Raw genomic sequence first — 24,049 nt, forward strand, 5'->3', positions numbered from 1 at the left:
CCATTCTTCTATTTTCTCACTTCCCTTTATTAATGAAACTCCTTGAAAGAGCTGTCTATATGTACTTTTTCTAATTCCTTTTTCCCATTCTCTCTTAAACCCTCTCAAAGCAGGCTTTGGCCCCACCACTGTGCCCATACTGTTATTGTCAAGATCACTCATGGCCTCCTTGTTCTTAAATCCAGTGGTTAGATCATAGGTATCATCTTACGCTACACATCAGTAATGTTTGGGCTTTGTAATCACTCCTCCTTGAAACATTCTCTCATTTGGCTTTGGATTTCTTTCTGCCACTGGTTCAGGTGCTCTAGAGTTCAGTCTTCAGGTGTTGCTTTATCTATGATCACTCCCTTATTGCACTCATCCCATTTATATGCTGACAACTCCCTGATTTTGTATCTCCAGCCCACAGCTCTCTTCTAAACTCTAGACTTATCTATCCAACTACCAAATTGACATTCTTCTCACTTGCATGTCTAATAAAATTCTCAATCTTAACATGTCCCAAACTGAACTTTTGATCTTCTCACTCAGATCCACACCACCCACAATCTTCCTCATCTCAGTAACTAGCAACTCAGTCTTTCTAGGTGCTCAGGGAAGAACCTTAGTGTTATTCTTGGCTTCTCTCTTCCTTTACATTCCACCTCTAGTCTGACAGCATATCCAGTTTGACTCATTTCAACTTTAACATTAATCAGGAATCTACCTCCAAAACTCTTGCCCTAGTCCAGGATAGTATTATTTCTCTGAAATAATAGCATTCCTGATTATTGAAATAGACTCCCCCCTAGTTTCCCTGCTTTTTGTCTTCTAACTCCCTCCACACATTTCTAAAACTACAACCAGAGAGATCCTTTTAAAACAAGTTCAGACCATGTCTCTATTTTTCCCAAAACTCTAATTGCTTTCCTACACCATAAAAATTAAATTCCTTATAATGACCAACAAAGCTCTATTCCAGTGCTGTACAGTAGAAAAACAATGCAAGCCACTCACATAATTTTAAATTTTCTAGTAGCCATGCTGAAAAGTAAAAAGAAAAATGTACAAAATTAATTTTAATATATCTTATTTAAACCAATATAGCAAAATAGTACTTCAACATGTAATCAATGTAAGGAATTACTGGTGAAATTATTTTGCTTTTTTATAGCAAGTCTTCAAAACCTGGTGTGTATTTTACACAATTTGGATATTAAATGTTGATTGGAAATACTTGTTTGGTATTTAGGTTTCATAAAATTTATACTTGAAAAAGTAGATTTGCATACCCAAGTAGTTCTAAACACTTTAAAAAGTTTTCTAGCCAAAACCGGTTTGGCTCAGTGGATAGAGCGTCGGCCTGCGGACTGAAAGGTCCCAGGTTCGATTCCGGTCAAGGGCATGTACCTGGGTTGCGGGCACATCCCCAGTAGGAGATGTGCAGGAGGCAGCTGGTCGATGTTCCTCTCTCATCGATGTTTCTAACTCTCTATCTCTCTCTCCTTTCCTCTCTGTAAAAAATCAATGAAATATATTTAAAAAAAAAAAAGTTTTCTAATAACTGAATCCAGTATTGGATTTGTGTGTGTTTGTTTTTTAGAACAATTCACACCTTGTTTACATGAGCTAAGATAGGAGGAAAGAGGATATGTTTGCCTTCCTGGGCCTTGATTTGCCTCGGCTAGAACTCCAGCTCCTTGCTTGCTAGCACATAGCCATCTGCTCTGCCACGTTGGCCTGGTCTTGAATCTAAGCATGCAGGAAGCAAGCTCGCCTGCTGGAGCTGCTCCTTGAGAAGACTGCTGATTTGGCATTCTCTTTCCTTTCATCATATTTTATCTGAATTTTCTTTGATCATTTTTTGTTTAAAGTCTCTTCCTCCTCGGGAGTCAGCTTGGCCCCCTTCTTGCAGCCCAGAGTCAGTACGGTGTGCTGTCAGTGAGTGCAATGCCGTTCTTCACTAGGGGCTTGCTGTGGACCAGATGGTTGTTGATGCACTATAGACACATCAGTATCTTTGTTCTGAGCATACAACACTCCAAGCCCCAGGAGACCTTGCCCACGTCCAGCCTCCAGGCACGACAGGTTGTGTCTATGCGGCATGGGCCAATCTTAGTGTTGGCAGCTGGGTGTCCCAGCTCATATTTTTGCTTCTTGTGGTAGGGTTTTCTCTTGCCCCAGTAGTGCAGCGCTTATGCCAGTTGTCCCAAGAGATGCCCATGGCTTGGCGCCACCCAGAAAGAGCCTTATTGGTTTTTAAATTTTAATTTTAATTAATTAAAGTTAAAATTTAAGTTCAGTTCCTAGCCATATTTCAAATGCTCAATAGCCATAGGAGGCTAGTGGTGATTATATTGGACAACACGCTCTTTACCATCTGGCCCCTCTTCTCTGACCTGTCTCCTACTGCTTTCTCCTTTGCTCATTCTGCTCCAGCTGTAATGGCCTGTTGTTTGAGCACAGCAGACACTTCCCATTTCAGAGCCTTTGCATTTGTTCTTCTCTTTGCCTAAAAAGCTTTGCTCCCAGATACCTGCATGACTTACTCCTCTACCTTCTTCGGGTCTTTGTTCAGATGTTTCCTTCTCTTTTTTCCAAATTATAAGAGGAAGTTTATTTAGAAAGTTACAGAGGCAGTTAAAAGTGAGCCGGAGAAGAAATGGCCCTTGGAGACAGAGGGAGAGGGGAAGGAAGGCCTAAATGTCACCTTCTTAGAGAAGCTTTTCCACACCATCCTATTTAATATCTGTACCAATTGCCTTCTCTCAAATTCTTACATTTCCAGGCTGCCTTTTGAAAGAAGAGAAAAGAGGGCTGGGAGGGCAGAGGTGACCTGATCTACAAGGAAAGCAGTGAAATAATAGGAATTGTTCTATACATACAGACAAATGAATGAATATGTTAGGCAAAAGCACCAAGTAAAATAAAAGTGAATAAGTGACTCTATTGCCTCAATTTACTAATACCTAGGCAGCGCAGAGGATTATTTTTTTTGTGTACATGACTGACCTTACAGAGTGTAAGCTTCTCAAATACAAGGTTTTGCCATAGCATTCTCTTCTGCCTTCTTTAGCACCTAGCATAGAACTTAAAACAGAAGCCCATCTGAGCTCTTCAATTATGGTCACCTATTGATTAGCCTTCTGTGTTTTACATTCTGTGGTCACCTCTCTACCCTCCCTCCTTTTTCAGTGCCAGCTCCTGGTATACTTGCTGGTGATATATGGGTGTTGGCTTCACTTGCACTGTTACTGTGATTATGACACTGATTCTTTCTTTGCCCATTCTTGTGCACTCTTACTCATTTCCCCAAACAACAACTCTAAGAAGTCTTCACTGATTTTCCTGGTTTCTTAACTCCCTTAGTGCTACCTTCATGTTTGTATTCAAGTAGGGAATATAAATATGTAAACATGATTACAATAGAATATGCATTGTTGAGGACAGAGACGGTGCCTTACTAAATGTTTTTTAAATTTTTAATGACTTCCTCAGTGCCTTACATATGGTACCTACTCAGAACAGTAAAGAAAATTGCTACTAATGGACACATGTATGTTGTTTAATATACAGATCTTAAACTCAACTACCTTTTAAAAAACCACATTGAGAGGCAAGAGATGTAGAAGCTGTGGGAGAGTATGTGGACAGAAGCAGTAAAATCAAAGATAAATTTTTAAAACTAGAGGCCTGGTGCATGGGATTTGTGCACTGGTGGGGGATGTGGCCTGCAGGGATGGGCCTGCTGTGGGAGCGCCACTCATCCCAGTCTGCTGAGTGGCGGTGGACCCGCCCTCTGAGCAGCTGCTCCCTGGTCCGGCATCTTCCTGTGGAGCTGGAGCACTTGCCTCTCCAGGGAACCCGGTCAGGGCTGGGCCCAGGGACAATAGCTCTGAGAGGCGGTGCAGTAAGCCTCAGTCCCATGACAGCCACGAACCTGCCTCCCAGCCTCCAGGGTCAGATCTGCGAGCCCAGCGGCAGCACTGCACGGCCTGCAGGCATCTGGAGGAGGCGGTAGGGAGTGAGGAGAAGGAGCCTGGGTCGAGGAGGCGATGATCACAGCCCAAGTTCCTGCCCATCAGCCTGGGGTTCGAGGGAGCAGCTGCTCATCATGGTCAGCCGAACAGTGCTCCCACTGTGGTAGCACACTGACCACCAGGGAGCAGCTCCTGCGTTGAGCCTCTGCCCCCTGGTGGTCAGTGTGCGTCATAGCGACTGGTCAACCAGTCTTTCTGGTCATCCCGCCATTCGGTTGATGGGCTTTTATTACATAGGATATGTCTTTGTATTTATTTTAGAGGGAGAGGAAAGGAGAAGGAGAGAAAGAGAAACATTGACATGAAAGAGAAACATTGAGTGGCTGCCTCCTGTATGCCCCCCACTAGGGATCGAGCCCACAACCCGGGTATGTGCCCTTGACTGGGATCAAAACCTGGACTCTTCAACCCGCAGGCTGCCTCTCTATCCATTGAGCCGAACCATGTAGGGCTGTATGAGTTCTTTGTATATTTTGGGTTTTAATGCCGTGTCGGAGCTATTGTTTGCAAATATCATCTCCCATCCCATTGGTTGCCCTTTTGTTTTGTTGTTGGTCTATTTTGCTGTGCAGAAACATTTTAGTTTGATATGGTCCTACTCAATTATTTTTGCCTTTACTTCCCCTTGCCTTTGGGGTCAAATTCATATGTTCTCTACAACTCAGGTCCATAAGTTTAGTACCTATGTTTTCTTCTGTAGATTGTATTGTTTCAGATCCTATATTTAGATCTTTGATCCATTTCGAATTCATTTTTGTACAAGGGGACAAACTATAATCTGGTTTCATTCTTTTGCATGTGGCTTTCCAATTCTCCCAGCATCATTAATTGAAGAGGCTTTCTTTTCTGCATTGTGTGTTTTTGGCTCCTTTGTTAAAAATTGTTTGCCCAAATACCTGTGCTTTTATTTCTAGGTTCTCAATTCTGTTCCATTGATCTGTGTGTCTGTTCTTCTGCCAATACCATGTTGCTTTGATTATTGTAACTCTGTAGTATAATTTGAAGTCAGGTAACGTGATATACCTCTGGCTTCGTTCTTTATAAATGGAGTACATTTTAAAGTGGGCATTTGAGTTGCCTGTGAGTATATTTTGCTTGCAAGCTCATAATATGAAAATATGCTTTGATTTTTTTATTAACTGTGTTGTCCGGCAATTAGAATTTATGTAGTTTTTCTTCAGTTACTTTTGCTGACTCAGAAACTTACGCTGGCACTGTGTGTTGGCAATGAACTCTTTACTGATCTGGGTTCTGCGTAAATTTGAAAAGTATTTCCTCTTCTCTATAATAATTTATTGCTAATGGGTACATGAGTATATTTCAGCAGGCATCAGAAAGAAAAAGCAAGGGACAAAAATGCTTTTTCTCTGGTTCTTAAACTAATAATCAAGAAATGTTCTTTGTTTTAAATAAGGTTAAGTATTGAGAATTAAATGTAAAAAAAAATCACTATTACATGTAAGAAATAACATAATAGAGCAAGCCCCATGATACAAATAAAGGGAGGTAAGTGTCTCCTCTTCCTCTTTATGCACTCACTCTCCCCCTTATATCCAGCTTTAGCCATTTCAGCTTAGCTAACTGTCTCGGACCTAAACAATCACTCTAATTCCTAATTATTTCCCCCTCACAGAAAGTGACAACTCCTTTGTTTTAGTTTATATTTTTGCATATGTCTGCATTCTAGCAGTGCAGCTACTGTACAGCAATCTGAGGCACTTTCTCTTGCACCTAGACTACCTCTTGAAGACCATTGATGAAGTCCCTACCCCTTTTCCTTGCTGAGAGCCAGGTTTTCTTTCCCTTTAGTGGGCACTAAACAGAAGCAATGTTCCTTTCTCTTTTTCATACACAGGTGACACCCAACAGCTAGTTAAGAAACTTAACTGCTTCTTAATGCCCAGTACTTCCGTTGGCAAAACTTGCAGGGCTTAGTCCAAAGGTCCTACTCTCTAGTTATGTTTTCAGTGAGAACCAGCTATCTTCTTCCTCATCTTTTTATTTATCTTGTCACAACTTTTCTCAGAATGATTTAATATAATAAGCATTTTGTAGACATTCTAGTGCACTTACCTTAAGTTAGATTATATAGCTATTTGATGTTGTGGGTGATGCTGTGAATTTGTGATTTGCATGGCTTCAGATGTCATAATTTTTCCCCCACTTTCTAGGAAGTAACAGCTAGCAGTCGCCACTATGTTGACAGGCTATTTGACCCTGATCCCCAGAAAGTTCTACAAGGTGTCATGTAAGTAGTATGTATTTAAGAGTCTATCAAGTCTTGTTTGTTTTCATGTTTGAATCTGCCAAATAAATATTATAATTCTGAAAATGCAGGAAATTTTTTTCTGCCATATTGGAAAGTCCCCTTAACAGTCATAACTTTAATATTGTACTGTTAAAGAATTGTCTGTTGTATAGTTAACTGACATGGCTAGCTTCATTTTTTTATAGGATACTTGTTTTACATTTAAAAAAATGTTGCTTTGGAGAATGCTTTTGTGACTTTAATCTCCAGCAAAAGCAAGAGAATAAAATTGATGATCTTTTATAATTGAAAAGGGTTAGGAGAATAGCTCAGAGGATTTTCTGTTTGTTTTGATTTTGGTTAACTCAACTGTCTCTAAGGTTCTAATACACTAATGATGTCTTAAATATCAGAATTTAGAAAGTGGTCATTAGAAATTTAAATAAACTCTTGATAACATAAATGCTCTTCTTTTATCTAAAATTCCATGTTTAATGAGAGGAAGTATTATTTTTTTATTTCTTAAAGTATTACAAAGAGCATTACACATGTCTCCTTTTTTCTCCCCCTTGACATTCCCCCGGCTTCCCCCACCCCCCAGTGTCTTGTGTCCATTAGTTATTCTCATATGCATGCATATAAGTCCTTCGGTTGATCTCCTACCCTCCCCAGGGTTCCCACTGTAGTTTGACATTCTGCTCAATGCTGCTCTGCCTCTGTAACCATTTTTGTTCATCAGTCTGTAATGGTTCTTATTATCCATAAATGAGTGAGTTCATGTGGTATTTTTCTCAGCTTCCCAGGGGCCATCCCAGCCTCACAGGGGCCGTCCCAGCCTCACAGGGGCCGTCTCAGCCTCACAGGGGCCGCCTCAACCTCACAGGGGGAGAGGAAGTATTTTTAAACAACATACCTGAAGTGATTGATTATGCTTTAAAAAATTAATTGGGACAAATGTGATAAGATTGTAACTGATTGAAAGACAGAATTTTCCAAAGTGCAGATTATCATGCGCTTAACACCGTAGTTCTAAGCGATAAGGTTTAGCCTAAGGGAACCACATAGCACCTGCAGGCCGAACAAGAGCTTCTTCAGTTAAGCAAAAAGTAATACTGGTTCAAAGTGAAAGTGACATAATGGATCTTTTAGCTTCAGGCTCCCACCTTCAATAATTTTAAAAATAATTTTCTGGTTTTACATAATATTATGTTTTCACCTAAAACTTATGCTATTTTGATTGTTTAGGAATAAATATGCTTATACACCACTGACTGAAACTGTTTCTCCAGCAGAGCTAGATCTCAATTCTTTTCTTACTTTTTCTACTGTTTTAATGGCACTATGCAATGCTTACTTTCTCTCTTGGTTTTGATCACCATCATAATACTCTTAATTTAGAAATACGCCATTGTAGGCACTGTATATGTTGTTTTAATAGTTGAGCCTTTTCTCTTTACCATGCAAAGACAAGAAGTAGAAACATTAATTTCCATGTAAAATTAAGTGCCTCTTGAGTTTATTTATTAGTGGGCAAATTTAAGATTCTAGGTAGATTTCAGCCAAAAATGTTTAGACAATTGCATGTTTGTAACATCTTAATATTGGTTCTTGTTTTCCAATTCTCAAAGAGTGGCATATCCCCAAGGCTTACTTTTTTGGCTTTTCTATCTGGATATTCTTATCTCACCTCAGAGAGAATTCAGTGTGTCCAAAATTAAGAGAGATCCTTGTATTGCTAAGGGATTTATTCTCCAAGCTTCTTGGTGTTCTCTGCACCCAGGCACCCAGACTTGAAGTAGTCACTCAAGATATGTCACATATCACATATCCTGTACCTATGAAATCACCTTGTTAAATGCTTCCTCAAAAGTCCTTTGTATTAATGATTCCTATGGTTGCCACCCTAATCAAGTGTCACAACTAGATACCTGGATAAACTAATTCCTTTAACAAACATTTGTTGAGTGCCTAGCAAATTCTAGGCATCGTGATAGTGTGGAACTATCCTATATAATAAAAGGCTAATATGCAAATTGACCAAACAGCGGAATGACTAGTCGCTATGACACGCATTGACCACCAGGGGGCAGATGCTCAACGCAGGAGCTGCCCCCTGGTGATCAGGGCGCCAGAAGCCAGGTCATGGCTGGCTAGCGCAGTGGCAGTGGCGGGTGCCTCTCCCCCCTCCATGACAGTCGGACATCTGCTAAGGACCCCCCTCCCCCGAAGTGTAGGAATTTCATGCACTGGGCCTCTAGTATAATGATAAAGTAGTACTGCTCTGGAAGATCCAACAGTCTAAAGGAGGAGACAGATAACTAAAGAGATAGTCGCCATAGTTTGATTAGTGAATGATAAGTGCAGGTGGCCTTGGTGTACCACAAAGGAAGGGCATTAGCCATTTAGTTATCTCTCTTAAGTAATATCTGCATTCCAATCCATTCCACATTCAGCTTATTGTCCTTATTGCTTCCTTCATGTTTGTTTTCTGATCAAAAACATGGTTTCTCCTTAATCTCCCTCCCTTTAGTTTATCTGTTCTCCCCATCACTTTTCTAATTTTATGTTCCTAAATAATTTTCAGTCCAGGCTTCTGGTACTGTCCCAGAAATATGCCATTTTTATTTTCAGGATGGTCTTACCTGAGTGGCTTTTCTTTTTGCCCTCCCCATCCACTTAATCAGATCTTGGCCGTTTTCTAAGGTTCATCTTAGTTCTCACTATTGCCTCAAAATCTGTTAAGCTTGTCCTTTTCATTTACTTTTCTCAGTCCTATAAGCACTCAATTTATAATATAGCCTTACATTGTTAGTGTTATTTTGGTCTTTCCAAGGAAATTGTAAACTCTTTAAATCAAGCATCCCATTATATGATACTTTTGTATCCTTTATAGAGCCTAGCACATGCTGAGCTCAAAACTAATTGTTGGCTATCTGTAGTATATAAGTAGGGCGTTTTCCCCCCAACATTAAAAGTTGGTAGACATGCGACTATATTCCTTTGATCTACTGGGGAAAAGGATGTCTTTGACTGAAAGTTAGAAATACTTTTATTTTGTATAAAAATGTAAAATTGAAACACAGGAGGAAAAAGGGAAACATATTTCCTGAATTCTTTTGTCTTTTTTATTAGATTGTTCCAAATGCCTGATAGGCCGAAGGTAATGGAAAAAATACGTGGTATAAAAATATATAGGTTTAGCCCTAGCCAATTTGGCTTAGTGGATAGAGCGTCAGCGTGTGGACTGAAGAGTCCCAGTTTTTATTCCCAGTCAAGGGATGTATCTCAGTTACAGGCTCCATCCAGGCCTTGGTTGGGGCATGTGTGGGAGGCAACCAATCAATGTTTCTCTCACATCATGTTTCTGTCTGTCTCTTCCCCTCCCTCCCACTCTCTCTAAAAATCAGTGGAAAAATATCCTTGGGTGAGGATTAACAAAAAAATATGTATGTAGGTTGATACCAGCTCTCTCATTTAATGTGGAGCTCTGAGAAAATCTCCATACCTTAGTCTAGCTTCCTCATCTATAAAGTGGGGTTAATCTTACTCAAGGTTGTGATGAAGATTAAATAAACAATGGCTATGGAATGCTTTATAAACTTCAAAGCAGTATATAAATCTTGCACAGATCTGTTGTGCTTCCATGTCAGATGATAGTTATGAGTTTGCATTTTACAAAAATATGGATTTCTATATGGTACATTTTATGGTCCACTGATAGTAGCTTCTCTGATGGTTCCAGGCCAGGATGGCTTTATTGCCCCTTATGAGACAGATTTCTATCCTAAAAAGTAATGTGTGTGTTATGATAGAGGGTACTTGGGAGGGCCATCTAACCCATACCTGGGAGTTGTCAGGTCATGCTTCTTGGAGGAAGTGACATGACAACGAAGTGTGGACCTGAAAAGTGAGTAGTTAGCCCAGGAAGTGAGGGGATAAGGAGATGAGAGAATAGTTATTGGAACAAGAGACTTCACCTAGCTGGCTTTGGCTCTGAAATGGGATCCTACGCTGTACTTAGATCTGCTAAAGATGGGTATTGTGATAATTATCGTCTTTTTTTGTTTTAACTCTTTCATAGAAATTATCTTATAGCATCCCTTTATAGCAATAGCTGAATAGAATTTATTTGCCAGGTATTCGCATCTCTTCTTCCTTGTCTAGCATGGGCATATTTTACTGATTAGAGCTGGCTCCTCTGTGTCCTTTTTGCAAACTTTTAAGAGTACTGGACAGTTGGAAGGGTTTTTGTTTGCTTTTCTAAAAACATTCACTCGGACATGATTTCAGATATTTGGAATGTGTTTATATGGTAATGTGGGGATACCTCATTTCTGCTTACTTTAGGAAGAATGGGGAGAAATCTGGGAAAATGTTATGGTTGGGAGTTCCAGGAAAGAGAGAGCATCCAGAATGGCACCAATAGATAGCTACTGGACAAATGAATGTGCCACATTGGTGTAGGCAGATCACAGTAAGAGAAGGAAAGAAGATGAGGTAAATGGCATACTGCTCTGTTTGGGTGTGTAAGCTGATAATTTCAAAGTAAGCTTTAAGAAAACTGTAGGCATCCACAAGGAGGCAGGAGGCTGGATGTCCAGTCTCACAACTATGTTTTGCTAAATGAGGCTTTGATATCACGTAGTTTTAAAATCAAGTATCACAACTTGGTAAGAACCTTAGTAAGCAAATAATACTCCTACTATACTCTGTGAACCATATGGAAGATCTGACTAATAGTTCACAGAGACAGCTCAGGCACTGAGCTAATGAAAGAAGACTGGGTAGATGCACAGTGTTTGGCTTGAGCTTTCAGCAGAGCGCTATGCCATGGTAGTATTTTTCTGCAATAATCAAAGAAGGTAATGGAGGAGAAGGATATTATAATTATTACTAGGGTTTTAAATGCCAGTGAATTTGGTTGGTATTGGAAATATATGCTGACTGTAACAATTAGTTGTTGGTGTTTTTTAAAGTAAACCCCCCCCCCCCCCCCCGTTTTCTACTCTGCTTTTCTACAAGATAATGGTTTGCCAACTATGGAACTTTTTCAGGATTATAACTTTCAGTGTTGACAAAAAATTCCTATATATTGTAGAGTTCTGCCACCTAGAAGAGGGGAAGTCAAAAGAGATGCTGGTCAAGTATCTAGGGGAGCTTATTTGGGGCTAGAAAGAAAGTGTGAGCTAAGAACTTCGAGGCTCTATAGCAGCGGTTCTCAACCTGTGAGTCGCGACCCCTTTGGGGGTTGAACGACCCTTTCACAGGGGTCGCCTAAGACCATCGGAAAACACATATGTAATTACATATTGTTTTTGTAATTAATCACTATGCTTTAATTATGTTCAATTTGTAACAATGAAAATACATCCTGCATATCAGATATTTACATTACGATTCATAACAGTAGCAACATTACAGTTATGAAGTAGCAACGAAAATAATTTTATGGTTGGGGGTCACCACAAAATGAAGAACTATATTAAAGGGTCGCGGCATTAGGAAGGTTGAGAACCACTGCTCTATAGCAATGGCCTTAATGCTATTGGACCTGACTTCCCCTTATAAATATTTTGTAACATCCCCTGTACTGTGCTGAAATTAAATCCATAATATAACCAACTCACATACATAACTAAAAATAATGCCTTCCCTCCATATACTATAAAGGAGAAATAAAAAAGAAGGGAATTTCTAATGTTTCAGTATGTAAATGCTTAGGTGGGACTATGTTAGAAAACTTAATACAGCAGTGTGAATGCAAGGACTACAAATGTGGGCTGATACAGGTGTATGGTATTGATGACTCCAATACCATGAGTGCCAGTGTGCTAGTGATCTGATTTTCCAAAATGAAATAACTCCTAACAAAAAGTATAATCTCCCTTTTATTTATAGGGCAGGTATAATACTGAAAATTATATGTATTTTTAAAACTGCAAAATTATGCTTTCTATTTGTAAAACTATGACCAGAAATTTTTAGAAACCTCAAACTTTTGAAATGCCTGTAGGGGGCTGTAATGCCCTCATTCCCTCTTTGAGAACCACGGCTATGTAGATCACATAGTTGTTCTATATTAAGATAGGGCTACTGACCAATCAGAGTATTTTTTTTAGTATATATATATATTTTTAATATATTTTATTGATTTTTTACAGAGAGGAAGGGAGAGAGATAGAGAGTTAGAAACATCGATGAGAGAGAAACATCGACCAGCTGCCTCCTGCACATCTCCCACTGGGGATATGCCCGCAACCAAGGTACATGCCCTTGACCGGAATCGAACCCGGGACCTTTCAGTCCGCAGGCCGACGCTCTATCCACCGAGCCAAACCGGTTTCGGCTTTTGGTATATCTTTATTGATTTCAGAGAGGAAGGGAGAGGGAAAGAGAGATAGACACCTCAGTGATGAGAGAGAATCATTGATGTGCTGCCTCCTGCACATCCCCTACTGGGAATCAAGCCCACAACCTAGGCATGTGCCCTTGACCAGAATCGAACCTGGGATCCTTCAGTCCACAGGCTGACGCTCTATCCACTGAGCCAAACCAGCTAGGGCCAGAGTATTTTTTAAAATATTTTTTTATTGATTTCAGATAAGAAAGGGAGAGGGAGAGAGAGATATAGAAACATCAATGATGAGAGAGAATCATTGACCAGTCGCCTCCCACATGCCCCAGGCATGTGCCCTTGACCAGAATCGAACCAGGGACCTTTCAGTCTGCAGGCCAATGCTCTATCCACTGAGCCAAACCAGCTAGGTCCAATCAGTATTTTTACTAAACATTTTATTAGTGGTATTAGGTTTGAGTTTTTTTTTGTTTTTTTTCCTTTCCTTTGGGACCAACCACATGTTTGTGAATCAATTGGTCATTAATAGGAGATACTCTATCAATACGGTTTTATTCCTGGTGAAGTAAAGATAAGAGTTTAGCTAGAATAAAAATTACTGATGAATATGTAAGAAATATAAAACATTTATTTTTAAATCTCCTTAAAAGATAATTGGCTGCTTAAGCAAACATAGTAACAATATATTCTATTGTTTCTAATTAATTTAAAAATAAAACGTGTGACAGTAGCAGCGTAAAGAATGGATGGAGACGTGGAAGGACATATTTTTGCAGTGCTCTTACAATACACATGAAATGAGGATAATATCCCTTGAAGACTGTTGAAACGTGCACATTATAGATTGCAAAGCAACCACTAAAAAACAACAGAACAAAACCGAAAGAGGTACAGCTAATAAGATAATAAAGGAGATAAAATAGAATAAGAAATATTCAGTCCAAAAGAGGTCAGAAAAAAAGAGTAAAAAAGTCATTCTCCCTGAAACAAGGTCAGGTATGTTCTGTGGACTGGTTGCTTTTATTTTCCCCTCCCAGATGTAAGTAAGAAGGTGATCTGTATTTCTTTATATTCAAAGGCTTGGTGGCCTTTTTTGAAGAACTCAGCATTTAGTATTGGAAGTCTTGCCAGTACTCAGGGATATCTCCCACTCCCCCACTCCACTGCTGTCCTGTTTTACAGCCCCCAGGTTCACTCAGCACCTATTTCTATCCCTTCTCTTTGGCATTCCAGGGGGGAAAGGTCAGTGCATTGACTTTGTCACTAACTTCTGTACTTGCCAACCCAAGATGTGGCATAATAAACATCAAGTAGAAGAATTGATCTTTGATTTTTATTCTATAATATTTCAACATATTGTACCCTTTTCTCTTCCCCTGAATTCAGAGACATGAAAAATGCTGTAATTGGAAACAACAAGCAGAAAGCCAACCTCATTGTTTTAGGAGCTGTCCCAAGGTATGTTTGCTATCATTCCATTATCTACTAATTCTAATGTATTTCTCATTCTCAACCATAAGACTAATATTTTTTCTGTATTGCCTATTTTATTTTTGAAAAGCCTCTTAATTTTCTAAATTAATGCCATGAGTTCTTTGAAGCATCTGTAAAAAACAAAACAAATTAAAATACCAGAGAATGGGCAGTGAAGTGAATGTATGAATACTTTTTGGAAATTCAGGAAGATCATTGACTCTGCAATAAAAGATTGTTGGATAGAGAAGCAATGTACACCAACCTGATTCATTCTTCCCGATCTACTGAGAGCCCTGGCAGTTTTTTGTATGAATGGATAACAATTTCTCAGGATTTCAAAATCTGTTTTTGAATTAAAAAGAGAGAGAGACCTGGTTGGTCTTTAATTCTGTTTTTCTGTATTTAATTTCTAATTTAAAAATTTTTTTCTAAGTTAACAGAAAGTTTGATTTCTTCTGATCTAATAAGCTTCCTTTTGGCAGATAATGACAGTTGTATAACTTTCGATTTGCTGTTACTACTCAGAACTAAGTTTTATGTGCAGTTGCTGTAAGTTTTTCATTCAGAATTTTTAAATGTTTTGGGGTTTTTCTGTTATCTTTTGATATAGGATTAATGGTTGTATTGTTTTTATCATAACCAACTTCGAATATATACTTTAGTAACCATAAAGCACTCAGTAGCCTTTTTAGAGGATTAGTGTCCAGTATATAAATATGATTTAGGGCATGGCCAGTGTTGCTCAGTGGTTGAGCATTGACCCATGAACCAAGAGGTCATCAGTCGATTCCCAGTCAGGGGGGCACGTGCTCAGGTTGCAGGCTCGATCCCCAGTAGGGGCCATGCAGGAGCAGTCGATTGATGATGTTTCTCTTTCATTGATGTTTCTATCTCTCTATCCTTCTTCCCTCCTCTCTCTAAAAATCAATAAAAGCATATTTTAAAAAATAAATATGCTTTAAGGAGCATGAGAGTTCTTCCTTAGAATAAGGAAGATGGTCATAAGTAGTGGATAGCCCTGACCGGTTTGGCTCAGTGGATGGAGCGTCGGCCTGCAGACTGAGGGGTCCCGGGTTCGGTTCCGGTCAAGGGCATGTGCCTTGGTTGCGTGCACATCCCCAGTGGGGAGTGTGCAGGAGGCAGCTGGTCAGTGTTTCTCTCTCATCGATGTTTCTAACTCTCTATCCCTCTTCTTCTCCCTTCCTCTCTGTAAAAAATCAATGGAATATATTGGGGAAAAAAATAAGTGGTGGATAATTAGAATTTGAAGAGTAGTTGTTTGGAAGGCTGAGCTGAAATGAAAATGGGAGGATCCCCTGATTCTCCAAATGGGAGAATTGAAGAAAGAGGAGAGTTCCCCTTACTTGAAGAGCTGCACAAGGATTCTGAATATTCCTTGTAGGCTCAACCTTTGTGACCTCTAAGCTATAGCTCTGGTTATTCAAGGTCCATATCTAGTCTGAATGTAAGACCCAGCAGCACTTGGCATTGGTTGTCTTCATATTCTGAAGTGACAGATAACAGGGACTGTGATGTTGCAGTTTCTACAGAGACCACTTTAGACAACTTTTACATTTATAGTTCTGATACACTCTTGAGATTATATGATTATTCTTTTGCTCAAAATGAAGAAAATCTTTTAGATTTCTTTTCTAAACACTTCTTTATTAAATTATCAGCTGATAACACAAATGACCATTTCCTATCCTCTATAAGCTTGTCAACAGTATTTTTAGTACATGTGGTGTATTGGTAGTCTTTTTTTTGTCACATTACTTTTAGCTAATTTACTTTCTTTTAAGTTTTTTAGTCTCTTCTGTTTATCAAATTCATTCTTTTTAGATTGTTGTACTTGCTTCAGCAAGAAACCTCAAGTACAGAGCTGAAAACTGAATGTGCAGTGGTATTGGGAAGTCTTGCTATGGGTACTGAAAACAATGTCAAGTCTCTATTAGATTGCCATATCATCCCTGCCTTACTGCAAGGTATGTAGGGAAGTCATATTTATACAAGTAAAAATAAGAATCAGTTTGCAGTTTTAAATATGGCTGAAAAGATGAACCTTAAATTTATTTTCTGTTAATAGGACTGTTATCTCTAGACCTGAAGTTCATTGAAGCTTGCCTTCGATGTCTGCGCACCATCTTCACCAGTCCCGTCACTCCAGAGGAGTTATTGTATACAGTGAGTTTTAGATGTTTTTAATCATCAGTTACATTCACTGTCATCATACTTCTAATCTATTTAGCATCTCAAGATTCAACTGTGTTACATTATAAAAAGGTCTCAAGAAGTACTAATTCTTGCTAATTTGCAAATGTCAAATAATCTAGGCTTTGTAAAGAAGTGAAAGATAGTCTCAGACCTTGAGGGATTTATAAGCTATTTTTTAAGACCCATTTTGATCTCTTACTACATACAAATTAAGGCAACATATTTAATGCTAAATGAGTGATAGGGAGCTCTGCTCATTCTAGGTTAAATCCAGCAGAGAAGACTATATAGAGAAGCTAGAATTTGACCTGGGTCTTAAATAATGGATAAGATTTAGAGAGTAAAGAGGCCAGTCTAGGAGAGAACTGTGTAAGAGAATATGCAGGATAGCGGGCAGGATAGTCTAATGCAGGAGGGGTATCAGTGTTAGTTTCAGTTGGAGAGGTGGAGCAGAATCAGCTTGCAAGAGCCTGATTTGCCAGGCTAGAACAGAAAACTCATGTGAGAGAATCCAAAGATCTTTGGAATCATTCAGTAGTTTTCACAAACCTCAGGGATTATTAGGGGATGTTTTTATTTGTGGGTTACATGGTGCTTTCTAAATGAAAATTATCCAGGCTAATAACTTTCAAATACTTCTATCCACAATCTACAGTAAGAAATATATTTTTTATTGCCACACTGTGCATATGTGCAAATGTGTGTGTGTGTGTGTGTGTGTGTGTGTGTGTGTGAGAGAGAGAGAGAGACAGAGAGAGAGAGAGAGAGAGAGAGAGAGACCTGAGGTGGTCTTCACAAAACAGTTCCATAAATGTGATGCCCTCTGGTTTTTATTACATCCTTTTTCATTTAAAAAAAAAATGCTGGTTGTGATTCTGAGCCAACACAAAGAATCAGAATGTCAAATCTGACACATGTGAATCAGAAATCTTGCCCAGAATCATGCTTTACAAATATTTCAAGAACATAAGCAATCAAGAGGCAAAATAATCAGAGATGGGGGACGTGTCACGTGGCTTCATAATCCATCCTTCCCACATCAGACACATGTTCCCCTGGCTGGTAATGATACATCTTATATAATAAAAGCCTAATATGCTAAGTGTCTGGTTGTCCAGTCGTCTGTTCAACCAATCAAAGAGTAATATGCTAATGTATGCTAAGGCCACTCATCCGCTTGCTATGATGTGACTGACCACCAGGGGGCAGACAGTTGACCGGTCAACCAGTCGCTGTGACATGCACTGACCACCAGGGGGCAGTCCATCCGATCGGTAGGTTAGCTTACTGTTGGGGTCCAGGCGATCTGGACGGGCTGGACATGCCCAGGAGTCCTCCCATGGTCCCTCTTCAGCTGGTCAACCTCCCACGTCCCTCCCCGGCCCCGGTCATGCACTGCTGGGGTTCCTTGGCCTGGCCTGCACTCTCTTGCAATCTGGGACCCCTTGGGGGATGTCAGGGAGCTGGTTTTGGTCCCATCCTGCAGGTCAGGCTGAGGGACCCCACTGGTGCATGAATTCGTGCACCGGGCCTCTAGTAGTATTATAAAGGAGGTTTGTGAGTCACCTCGAACAGCAGGGAGGCTCTAAATGACACATCTCAATTGTATATGTCAGGGATTTGTGTGACATTCTTCAGGGAGCTATGCCTCATAAATCTGGAAAGTGTATACTGCAGTGGTTCTCAAACTTGAGCATGCTCAGAATTGCCTGGAGGTCTTGTTAAATACAGATTGCTGGACCTTACCTAGAGTTTCTGATTCACTGATCTCGGTGGGGCCTGAGAATTTGCATTTCTCACAAGTTTCCAGGTAACTTAAGTGCTGCTGGTCCTTGGAGTACTCTTTGAGAACTACTGGTACTATAAGCAATCCCTACATTGGTAATTCTCCTCACAGCATTCCACGGGGCTCTCCTCCTAGTAAACATCAGTCTGTTTTCCTATGGTCCTAGTGTCTTATTTACAAAGAGGATAAACCAGTCACTAGTCTTCTTGACTCTAGGTCAGTGATTTTCAACCAGTGTGCTGCAAGAATTTTTAAAACATGCAATACCTGATTAGTCAGAGGCACTGACCTCTTTTCCCTTAGATTGTCAGATAAAAAAATGATAACAGCCAACACAACATTAGTCATCCGATGTGAATGAATCAAAATTACACCTATTTTGTTTTATTTTATTTTGTGAGTTCGGGGGAAAACATAACATTTTTTGGTGTGCTGCAGGATTTTTAGTAGTTTATGTATGCCATGAGATGAAAAAGGTTGAAAATCACTGCCCTAGAAGTTTCCCGTTAACCCCCAGCCCAGTCAGTAATAGAGGGAAATTGATCCTGGCCAGCTGTCTTAACTCCTTCCTCCTCATACTCTAAACTTATTTCATAACCCACTAATGAATTATAGTGCATAATTTGGAAAACTCTGATTGATGCCAACTTAACTTTCTAACATGAAAAAAATTAAGACTCAAGGACATTGCGTGGCTTTCACAGTAAGAACTTGTAAATTATGAAGCATCTCAATTTTATGCCTCAGAGACAATGGAGAATCCATGAAAAGTGTTGGGTAGGATAATGACAGAGTGTAGTGCTATATGGGACAGTGAAGAGGCCAGCTGCCGAGGCAACTCGGGCACTAAACGGAAGACAGCAGTCAGATTGGAAGAGGGCAGGATGTCTAGTTTGAAATCTCATTATCCAGTGAGCAAATTATATTAACTATTCTTTGCATGTTTACTCAACTGTAAACTGCAAATATATGACAGAATTGGCAGAAAGGGGGGCAGGTATGAAGAAATGCAGGAATGAAAAAATGAGAAAAAGGAGATTTTTGGAGAGCCCTGCAGCAAGTTGGGTGGATTCTTCTCTCTTTTGTACCATCATGTATGTTGCTAAGTGTCAATAGAGAGTATGCTATAAATGAGAAGTTGCTATTGCAAAGATTGACTTACCTAACTATAGTCATTGTGAGAGATTGCTACTGATTACTGATACTTACCATAACATCTCAGAAATCATAATTGCCAAGTTTATTTTTATACAAATTGTATTTTATACAATAATGAGATTCGTGCACTGGGGGTTGGAGGGCGTGTTCCTCAGCCCAGCCTGTGCCCTCTCGCAATCCGGGACCCCTTGCCCCTTACTGGAAGCGGGAGAGGCTCCCACCACTGCCATCCCGCCACTGCACTTGACAGCCATGAGCTTGGCTTCTGGCTGAACAGCACTTCCCCTGTGGGAGCACACTGACCACCAGGGGGCAGCTCCTGCATTGAGAGTCTGTCCCTTGGTGGTCAGTGTGCATCATTGCGACCGGTCATCCCATCTTTCAGTCGATTTGCATATTACGCTTTTATTATATAGGATTCCTCCTTATAAGCTATTTATTATTGTATATCTTTACCTCACATTTGGGTTTCAGAATAGACTTCTGTCAAGTCTTACTGAAATGATTTTGTTTTATTGTGAGAATATAGGCTGTTTATGGGAAAGAAATTGAGAATTTTCTGTTTTTGTATTTTATTGTCAATTGATGAACATTAAAGCCCTTCTCCTTATTCTTTGCCCAGACAGTTTTGGTGGCTATATTGCTTTTGTTTTCCAGTGTTTCTTAAGCAGATCTGATTTACTGTTATTAGATAAGAGGCTTACATAAGTACCTGCTCATGGAAATAGTTCATTAGATGTGCTCCACATGCCTAAGTTTCTTGTTGCTGTGCTTTCCTTCCCTGCAACTCCAGGATGCTACGGTGATACCACACCTCATGGCGCTGCTTAGCAAGTCCCGTTACACCCAGGAGTACATCTGTCAGATCTTCTCACACTGCTGTAAAGTAAGAACCAGAATAAATAGTCAGTGTAATGTAAAATCTTATATGCCCTAAGGAGATGTGCCTGTGTATATCCTCCCAGAGATAACCTATACATATAAGCAGACCTCTGCATATATGCCCTCCCCCTCCTTTTTCTGAAATAAATGAAAGTATACCGTGCATACTTTCTGCACCTTGCATTTTTCACTTAATATAATTTGAAGGCTATTCCATATCAGTACATAAGGAGCTCCCTTATTCTTTTCTTACAAACAGTCATATAGTGTAGATGTTCAGTAATTTATTTAACTAGTCCTCTGTTGTTGGACATTTAGCTTGTTTCCCATCTTAATATTATTACAAAACAATGCTGCAACAAATACCTTGTATGTAAGATATTTTATAAGAAACGGAATTGCTGCATCTAAGAGTGTGTGCATTTGTAATTTTATCATACACTGTCTTGTGTAGAGGTGGTACCATTTTTTACTCCTACCAGCAGTGTGTGATCATGACTGCTTCCCTACACCTTCAGTTTCCACATTGTTGGAAATTATTTTAAGTGATCTCTTACAAGCAGAACTGAGAGGTTATTCTGCTCTTTGTTGAGAGAAATTTCTGTTACTTAAGGGACCTGAACCTAACCTGACGAGTTGAAGTGCTACTTATTTGGTCTCATAGTTTACACATTGAGTGTACTCTTTTGATAGCAATGGGTGATTATTTGAGATCTTTCATAATTTCTACACATTTGCTAACTTCTAACCAAATAATTATTTATCATCTGATGATTCTGTAAGTTTTCAGGGCAACATTACTCACCTGTCATTTATAATACAAACACAAAGTAAGGAGTTTGGGGAACTATAGGAAAGATGGGAAAGAGAAGTGAACACCTACATACTAAACTAGGAAGATCACAGATCACATTTTAGAACAGTTTCCCAAATAAAAGAAAATTAAATAATTTGGTTCCATAAAAATTATCTATTGATTATAATTTAAATGTTTAAACCCCTTCCCAAATCCTAAAGGAAGTTCACAGCCCACTTAATTCTATTTTAAGACATTTAGAATTGAAGATTTTTGTCAAAAATCTTTGAAGTTTTCCAGTCGGAGAAAGATAAATATCACATGATCTCACTCATTTGTGGGATATAATGATCAACATAATTTGATGAACAAGAATAGATCCAAAGACAATGTCAGGGGACAGGAGCGGGGTTGGGTTAGAGATCAACCAAAGAACTTGTATGCATGCATATTAGCATAACCAATGGACACAGATGCTGGGGTGGTGGGGGCTTGCCCAGGGTGGGAATGGCTGGGCGGGGCGGGGGCGCAGGGTGTCAATCGGGGGGAAAGGAGACATATGTACAACTTTAGGCAATAAATAAATAAATAAATAAATAAATAAATAAATAATCTTTGAAGTTTCTCTTCCCAGATTGCTTTGACAGTGTGTAAGCTGACTCACAGGACCAGGGATGTCAAATGATCCCTTAACTTTTACAATATGTGGTAAAGTTACAAATACACATTTTGATTCAAGGAAAGGCTTTAAGAAAACAGTACTTTTGTTGAAATTCATTTTACTAAAAATGAGCTAACCTAACAGGGTCTAAAATCTTTCAACAATGAAATGATGTGTTGTAGCTGGCCCTGGCAGGTAGAAAAGAATACTCCAGAACTCTGTGCATCATTACAAATCTTTGAGCACCTATACCCAAGTGTGCTCGAAAACACAGCATCTACTAGTTATAACTACAGTAATCCCAAAGGGCACTGGAGATTGGACCTGGATGTATATAACTACTGCATGTCAAATTATGTTAAATTATGAGAAATTTGAATGATCCCATTCCTGAAGTTACCCAAATCACTTTTAGAATTATTCATTATAAATTTCTCACCACTTTTAGGTTTGCTTATGTGAAAGTTCTCAATGCTGTTTTAGCTGGAATCATAGTTAAAGGAATACCATTAAATCACTAGTTGTTGTGTTGGAGAGAAACTTACAGGCACCCTCATGACATTCATGAACTGAAGACAACAGAGAAATTCATCTTAACTTGGCTTTTAGCCTGATAATGACCTTTGCCACTGTAATTAAAAGATCAAATTCAGGTGTTCTGAGATAGAACTAGACCTCAGGAAACATTATAGCATTTATAAACCCAATGACAATAGAAATAGCCTAAAATACAATATTAATCTTTCTATTGATACACTAACAATATATGTCTTTGAAAACAACTGATCTCATTATCTCTGTAATGTCATTAATTGTAAAAACCTTTCATTTTCATGTTGGTCAGTTTACATATAAAATTCATAATACAATTTTAAAATTCACAAGTTTGTATATGCTGATATCAATATCAAATAAATATACATGCTTGGGGGGAGAGGAGACAGAAAAAGAGGAGAGATGACTAAAATGTTTGTGTTATAAACTAATCATAGTTATATCTTTGAAATTTTCTCTCCCTGATTTATTAAGAAGCTGAAAAAGACTAGTAATAATATTAATTGGAGCTCTAACTTCTAAATTGTTGTCACTTCTTAAGCAGTTACTCAGATTTTTGAGACCTATCTTTTGGAGTTTAAGATCACAAGGGCTTATGTGCCTCCTACTCTGTGGCTACTGCCTCCATAACCCTAGGTTCATGCAGGTTGATTTGGAAAGACGAGAAAGACTTGATAAGAATCGAACAATAGCTCTTCCTCTCTAGTTGGTGCAGCCACTAATTCCTTTCTTGCAGTTGTTTTTACACAATCCTATGTAGGACAGAGAAGAGGAAGAGCTTTTGTAACAAATATTGCTACAATCTTTGGGGTAAAGAATTTGAGGGATTAAAAAAGTACAATTTATCTTGTTAGTAGTGGGGAACCCTTGTGGTCAGAGAATTGCATTGTGCTTGATCTTGTCATCATTTATAAACATAACTCCATCAATAAAGATATTCCATTAGTGATCCAGTTTCCCTGCTTTTTTGGGGGGTGAGTTTACGTAAGAGAAGGGTATCTGAGAATTCTGCATTGTATTGAGTGTGGTTTTCTACATTTAAATAAATGTTTTATTGGAATGAATCTTGCTCTTTTTAATGTATTGCAATATTCTCTTTTCTTACAGGGTCCAGATCATCAAACAATTTTATTTAACCATGGTGCAGTTCAGAATATTGCTCACCTACTAACCTCAGTATCTTACAAAGTAAGATGTTAAAAATTATGTCCAGATTTTTATACTTTATTTTGATTTCTAAAATCTTGCTCTAGAAAGAGACCCACATATTTTATTCCTTCTTTGTTAGATATTGTGATCAAGCGTAGTTTTTATCAGTAAAATGTTAGGGGGCATTTTCTTACCTATAGAAGTTGCTTTAAAAAAACAACAACTACCCTTTCTATTTTGTTTTCAGGATATGGTAGTAGCATGAGTTGCTATTGATTTTCACCTGTGATCATTAACAATCTCCAGTTAGATGTCCGTGCGAAAGCTGATGCCTTGAAGTATATAGGAGCAGTGGCTTGCTATATCAGGAAAAACTTTGGCTTTCATATTTGAGACCTTTAGCCACAGTGACTCAAACTTACAGTATATATCCACATATACATAACCATTTAAAATGTATTCTTTTTTCTATTTTGAGTTTAAAAGTGAAGGGTTTTCAGATTTGTTAATTGAATGTTCTTTACTGTCTTTTATATATAGGTAAGTGGCATCATGATATATTACCAACCATTTAGCTAAAACTTTGGACATCTCATTGCTGTTCAGTTAGCAAATTGTAGCAAATATTGGGACATTGTCCTTGTTGTGTCACATTAGAGTTGGGTTGACCAGGAGTTTCCTGTAGAGCAGAGAAGCCGTCATTTCGTCTTCTATCCACTTGTACTTATCTCACTCTGCTCTTCTGGT

General features: G+C 38.9%; 1 protein-coding gene and 1 pseudogene across 6 annotated transcripts in view; one reads left to right on the forward strand and one right to left on the reverse strand.

The window, feature by feature from the left end:
* The window catches only part of ARMC8 (armadillo repeat containing 8), a 76,252-nt gene that overhangs the window by 13,438 nt on the left and 38,765 nt on the right, over positions 1-24,049 (forward strand). For 5 of the 6 annotated variants that reach the window (XM_070433482.1, XM_070433486.1, XM_070433487.1 and 2 more), the window contains exons 2-7: positions 6,194-6,270; positions 14,012-14,083; positions 15,944-16,086; positions 16,188-16,285; positions 20,053-20,145; positions 23,261-23,341. In XM_070433482.1, the coding sequence (XP_070289583.1) occupies positions 6,194-6,270; positions 14,012-14,083; positions 15,944-16,086; positions 16,188-16,285; positions 20,053-20,145; positions 23,261-23,341 (564 nt within the window). The remainder of the gene's footprint in view (positions 1-6,193; positions 6,271-14,011; positions 14,084-15,943; positions 16,087-16,187; positions 16,286-20,052; positions 20,146-23,260; positions 23,342-24,049) is intronic. The other variant, XM_070433485.1, reaches the window with a different exon arrangement.
* On the reverse strand, positions 1,592-2,206 carry LOC138992551 (small ribosomal subunit protein eS8 pseudogene; annotated as a pseudogene).

The sequence above is a fragment of the Myotis yumanensis genome, unplaced genomic scaffold (assembly GCF_028538775.1).
Source record: "Myotis yumanensis isolate MYYU_CA2020_CCGP unplaced genomic scaffold, mMyoYum1.0.hap1 SCAF_14, whole genome shotgun sequence".
Taxonomy (NCBI): Eukaryota; Metazoa; Chordata; class Mammalia; order Chiroptera; family Vespertilionidae; genus Myotis; species Myotis yumanensis.